The sequence below is a fragment of the Zalophus californianus genome, chromosome 8, assembly GCF_009762305.2.
Source record: "Zalophus californianus isolate mZalCal1 chromosome 8, mZalCal1.pri.v2, whole genome shotgun sequence".
Classification (NCBI taxonomy): Eukaryota; Metazoa; Chordata; class Mammalia; order Carnivora; family Otariidae; genus Zalophus; species Zalophus californianus.
The window spans coordinates 101,348,313-101,354,312 of NC_045602.1; the positions used below are offsets into that span (position 1 = coordinate 101,348,313).

Below are 6,000 nucleotides of genomic sequence, written 5' to 3' on the forward strand. Positions count from 1 at the left end.
TTCCTCATCTGTGAAATGGGTATAGAAAGACTATCAATCCCACAAATCATTGCAAGGAAACTTACTTGTATTAAGTACAAATAAATGTCCCTTTTACTTCTACTGCTATAAAGAGCTCAGGTGACCTCTTGCATCAGAAGCAGCGAGTACAAGAGGCTAAGCCGTTTTATTGAAGGCAAGTAGAGGGATAAAGGAAGAAAGTTCTTAAAGATGGTAGTTAGGAGACAGAGAACAAAGACATTTGGTCACATTTTAGAGTTTGGTTTGCTGTAATGGCATTGCAAAAATAATCAATTTGATGGCTTGTAATACTTGCTTATATCTCACTGTCTTAATAAGCTCTAGCTTTATTATTTAAAATCAGTAGAAATTCTTGGTTTTAAATCTGACTGACGTTTGTAGAAAGGCAGCCATTTGAATTTCAAGTAAAAGAGATATAATATTTATTATTATTGCTGTGGATTCTATATTTTAGGATGCTCTATCTGCCAGACTGCTTTCATTATATATGATTTTTTTCTTACTATTATCAATTAAAGGCCTGAAAGAACTAATCTGAGTATCTGATCAACATGAGACACTCATTTCAATTAGGAGATAAGATTTCATTCAAAAGTGAAAAAAATTTAATGTTTCTGTGCATTTTTATGCAGCTGTTGCAGACAACTGGACAATTTCTTATAAGATATTTTAAAATACTGAAAGCAGTATGAAAAATAACATTGTTTTCATGAGCCACATGAAATATAGCACACTCAAAGCACTTTACTGCCACCTTATAACATCATACCTACAGTACGGGGACAGTCACAGAGCCAAAAAAATGTATCCTCTAGTATGTTGAAACTACCCCCAAAGTCATGTTAGATCATGTTTATATAATGTGCATGTATGTATATATGTTATCAATGTATGTGTATATATATATTCATATTTAACACAATAAGACTGTCAAGATGTGTTTGGAAATTTAAATTGTTAAAAGGCTTTCTCTGTCTTATAGCCAGCATGAAGACTTTGCTAAGAACTTGGAATACAAATATTCTTCAAAGATTTTTCGCTATAAAGTAACAAAAACAAATTAAGCAGCTTCTAGCTGTGCACCCTTGGACAAGTTACCTAACATCAATGTTTTCATTTGAATCTGGGATAGCGAGAGTGCCCGATTCATAAGACTTTTGTTGATATACGTAAAGTGCTAAGAACAGTGCCTGACACATAAAAGACACTTGAGAAATCTTAGCTATTATTGTTGTTATTCTTACTACTATTTTATTGGGTGTCCTTGATACGTCAAAATCACCAGATCTTAAATAAGGAAGTATCTCTTTTTAAAAGATCCCAAATACACTACAGGTTGGGTAAATAAACCGACCATTGTGCATTTCTAACTGCAACCTCATATTTTAGAATATGTAATATTTTAAAGTATGTAATAACCAAAAATAATAATAATATTATTATGTAATAATAATATGTAATATGGTTATTACATATTCTAAAATATGTAATAACCAAAAACACAAGGTAGTGTAAGGATTGGTTAACTTCCTGGTTACAAAGAATGAGTTTAGCAACTTAAAATATCACAGAGCCAAAATAAAATAAAATAAAATATCACAGAGCCAACAAACTTAAGTGGAACTTAAGATGGGTTAAAAATGTCCAGTAAACAGAGAAAATATAGTGTCCCCAGTTTTGTTTTTAAATACACCTGCTACTAGTGAATTCAGTTTCTGGGGCTGAAAACAACATACTAATAAATGCTTTTGCAGATCTTCTCACTTGGTGGAACATATTCTCTTTCTCCATTTGAATCGTAATATCTTTGGAGAGCCAAAGAAATAACTTAGTCAGGAAGAATATAAAACTTTTACAATAACAAATTACAAAAGAGAATAAAATTATGAACCAAACTGTTAAATGCATCATTCTGCCTGGATAAGTGCATTGAGTGGACAGAATAACCAAACACTATCACAAGATAGGCTGAAGCTGGTGGATTAGCAGCTCCTTGGGACCCAAGATATTCCTAGGAACATTACTCCTTCTAAATCCCATTTCTTTTGCCCTCTTGGGGAAGTTCTTCAGCCAAAGGCCCTTTTGAAAATTTAATCCACTTCCCCTTTGCAGTTGCCACTTCCACCAGCTGCTTCTCCCATTACCTTACTGTCCAGGCAGAAAAGGCCAACCCCAGGTTATTCTAATGATAGCAAGCACCTCATAAAGAAATCTGCCAAATTTACTTTTCCATTGAACATCATTTTTACAGCTTTTCATGAGCCCATGAGGAAAGAAAGAAAGCATCATGCATAAAATATGACTTCCAGAAATCTTGAAGGTATTAAGAATGATGCCTACAGTGTTAGACTGGTGGGATACACCATAGTCTATAGAATGGGAGTCTCTTCAGCTTCCCCAAGGGAATCCTATCAGTCTGTCATTGTACCTGTTGGCCCACAGGAGTTGACATTTTCAGAAATGTCCCAAATTTAAAAGAACTGCTAACTCTGCGGTGTATACTTTGCCACTCCTGGTTGGGCATTTGTGTGCAAGGATCACCTTGCTTTAGTCTATGACACCCGGACAGAGAGAACACTTGGTAAAATTAATCAAGAGTTTGGAATGTATGAATTTGGGCAAGTTTCCTAATCTCTCTGTGCCTCAGTTTTTGCATCTGTAAAGGGGGCATATTAACAGTATAGAACCTCATTAAATCAATGAAATTCTGTAAAGCACTTAACGCAGTAGCACATAGTAAGCACTATGGAAATAGTTAAGTGAATTCTTCTCTAACAGTAGAACTTTTCACAAAAATTACATAAAATGTAAAAAAAGGAATTAGCTGGGGCAGTGATTGTAAAGCCCTTTGGGAACAATGAATAATACTTATCTGGACATTGCAGAGTAAAGAGTTTTAGAGAGGCTGGTTTGAGGAAGAGATTTTAGGAGCCAGAAAATTCCCACTGCTTCCCGGGAAAATCCTTTCTGGATTTTCTTCTTTTCTTCTACCCATGCTCCAAGTTGACAGTTGTTAACACCCTTAGACTCAAGGAAAAGCGTCTTCCAAGACAGTCGCAGGAAATCCCTACCTGAGCAATCCTTCATTCGGAAGCTGTAATTGACCTTGTGTCTGAAGCCCGTTATCCCCTCCCCAAAGGCGGACCCCCCCCGACCCCCCCTCCGGCCCGCCTTGGAGCTGAACGGATCATCAGAATCCTATTCCTTAAAGCGACCCTCAACAGGAGCAGAACGCTGGAAGTCTTTATGTTTAAAAGCCCCAGGTGACCCGGGCCCCAAGCACGACAGGTGGCTTGATTCCACGCCCTCCGCAAGGCTGGGGAGGGACAAGGGAGGCATGTGGACCGCGTGCGCAGGAATATCACCCTACAGTTAAGAGTCTCCTACCCTACCGTTCCCCTCTCCCCCCCAGATTAACATTATTTAGCCTCTGAAGGGCAACCAAAGACTGGCAGCACCCCAAAGCAAACACACATACATAACTCCACACTTCCTCCGCGCATCCTAAGCCTCGCACCCCCGGGTACCTGACCTGTGACAGACCTGAAGGAGAGCGTCTGCCAGACCTCAGTGCAGGGTTCAGCCTTCAGGCACGTACCCCGCTCCGCCTATGCCTAAGACAGGTTGCCCCCGTCAGGCTGCTGCCCAAACAGTTGCTCTTTGGTGGGGCGGGGGACCCGCCTCCTCGCATCCAGCGGGTGCTAGCTCAGCACCCCACCACCCGCGGCCCCGCAGCCATGAGCGCCCCTCTCTGGCGGCGCACTCACCTGCAGCTGGGTCCGGCTGGCGTTGCCCGCGGCCGCGTCGGGCCCGTCGGCGGCTCCCGAACCGCGCAGCACCGTGATGTGCAGCGTGAGCAGCAGCAGCCCCAGCAGCAGCAGCAGCTCCGCCGCCAGACGCACCATCCTCTTGAGACGCGCGGCTTTAGGACCCGGCGGGCGGCGGCGGCGGCGGCGGCGGCGGCGGCGCCGGGGGAGGAGGAGTTGGAGCCCGGGAGCCCGGCAGCGCGGCTCCCGCCTCGGCCCCCGCCGGGGCCCCGCTCCCCGGGCCCACGGGGCTGGCGCTGGGCTCAGCGGGGCGCGCCGGGCCAGGGGAGCAGGAGCCGCCGCCGCCGCCGCCGCCGCCGCCGCCGCACCACGGCGGAGCCACGGCGGGGCCGGGGGCGTCCAAGCCGGCTGCGGAGCAAACCCCGGCGCTCCCCGGCGGCGGCGGCGGCGGCGGCGGGGACGGGGGGCAGCCCGGGACTCGGGCCGGGCCAGGGACCACCCTGCGGGCAGGGGGCAGCGGGGGCGGCGGCGGGACGGGCGCAGCCGAGCCCCCGAGCGCACATGGGCGCCCCAGATGTGGCCGCGGCGCCGCAGCTGGAGCGGGAGCCGCAGCCAGAGGAGCGCGGGGAGGAGGAGGAGGAGGAGAAGGAGGAGGAGGAGGAGAGTGAGGAGGAGGGCTTCAGTGGCGGCCCGGAGTTACCTCCACGCTTGGCTCCCCCGCCCTTGCCGCCCGGAGCCACTCACCCGACGAGCCACCTCCCCTCCTCCCCGCGCTCCTTCGGGCCGCGCCGCCCTGCCGCTGAGTCCTAGGGTGAGCCGGCTCCAGATGGGGGCCCCGGGTACACAGGGGCTGTCACTGTTTGGAGGTGACCCGGGCGCCCCTCCGAGATCGGCGTCGGCCTCCGGGCTGCGCCAAGTGCACTGCTGCCGAGGTCGCTGTACAGGGCGAGGGCAGACCTTGTGCGTACTGAGGCTCGGGGCTGTGGGTGGGTGGGGTGCCTGGGCGAGTTTAGAAACCTTTATTGACAAAGTGGAGTTGGGAGTTGTGGTGGTGGAGAACCGAGAAGGGCGCAGGACAAGCCAGGTGTCTGCGACTGTGCGCCCCTTGCCGAAGAAGCTGCCGTGCGCGTGTACCAGGGGAATGATAAAGTGTCCTTGCAGAAGGGTCTTGACACTTGCTCCTGGACGGTGGGCCGCAACTCCCTGAGCAGCGCTGCTCACGCGCCCGCGGCGCCGGGTAGAGCCTGGAAAGTGAGGCGAGTCGGATTCGCTAGGTGTGGGTCCGGTCGAACGCGCAGGTGGCGCGGCGGGAAGCTTCTGGGGGCAGGGACCCCGCGGCTCAGGCGCGCAGGACGTTGGTGGGGCACTGGCGGTTCAATCGGCGCAGACAGTCGCGGGTCGAGGGACTCATCCCGGAGGCGCTGCGCCCGGAGGTGACCTAGGGGCTGCCGTCGCACAGCCGCCGCTCCTGGACCACCGCCTCATGACCGCGCTGCAGCCTCGGGCTCCCGCGCGCCGCTCATGCCTTGCTGGGGGCCTTGGGCGAGTGGAAGGGCTCCCGGGTCGAGCGGAGGGCGCGGAGTCCTGGCCTCGGATGCGAGAGCGAACTGGGTCCTGTAGCAGGCTCGGATAACCGCAGTGGCCGCGCGCGTTTCCCTCCCTTTCGATCTTGCTCTGGCTCCCGCCTTCCCGAGTGGCTCAGAGTGGCGAGCGCGCTGTACGGCTGGGGCCTTTTATACTGCGCTGCCTCCGCCTCCTACCGGGTTTCTTCCTTACCCCCTTCCCTGTGCCCGCCCAGCCGGTCCCTCCCAGCGTGCGGAGCCCCCAGCCTAGGCGTTCGCACAAGTCCATTTCGCAAATTTCCAAGCCCACCTCGCCTCTGGGACTCCGGTGCCCTGGGGCTGATCCTCCCGATTCTCCTTTGGTGACCAAAATTAAATAAACTTTTTCCGCCTGCACGCCCCCAGCCCCGTTTCTGCCCTTCTGTCCGTCCTACAAACTGAAGATTCTAAAGTCAACCACCTTCCGACTTCACATCTTTGCGCAAGGCACGTCAGCCAAGTCTTACCCAAATCAAGACAAGAAATCCTTCGTCAGTCCGAAAGTTCCTCAGGTCACCGTGGCATTTTGCAAAATTTAAATAGCCATGGTTAAGATAGGGTGTAATGGTTGCGTTCTAATTTGTGTCCGGAGAAGGAAGGGCTAAGCTTGT

The 6,000-nt window shown here is 50.6% G+C and overlaps 2 protein-coding genes across 3 annotated transcripts in view; one reads left to right on the plus strand and one right to left on the minus strand.

Moving 5' to 3' along the window:
- The window catches only part of ISM1 (isthmin 1), a 73,489-nt gene extending 69,533 nt beyond the window's left edge, over positions 1–3,956 (minus strand). Inside the window, exon 1 of one of the 2 annotated variants that reach the window (XM_027622125.2) lies at positions 3,789–3,956. In XM_027622125.2, coding sequence (XP_027477926.1) covers positions 3,789–3,926 — 138 coding nt within the window. In that variant the 5' untranslated portion in view covers positions 3,927–3,956. Of the gene's footprint in view, positions 1–3,564; positions 3,665–3,788 lie in introns of those variants that run through there. The other variant, XM_027622126.1, reaches the window with a different exon arrangement.
- A 246-nt stretch (positions 3,957–4,202) lies between these two features.
- Positions 4,203–5,476, plus strand: LOC113938064 (heterochromatin protein 1-binding protein 3-like). Its single transcript, XM_027623156.1, has one exon. It carries the CDS (start codon positions 4,350–4,352, stop codon positions 4,596–4,598), a length of 249 nt encoding a protein of 82 aa, XP_027478957.1. The 5' UTR covers positions 4,203–4,349; the 3' UTR covers positions 4,599–5,476.
- Positions 5,477–6,000: the final 524 nt, after the last annotated feature.

Excerpts from the sequence above, each read along its gene's own strand:
- LOC113938064 (XM_027623156.1), top strand. The coding sequence starts at position 4,350 with ATGGGCGCCCCAGATGTGGCCGCGGCGCCGCAGCTGGAGCGGGAGCCG.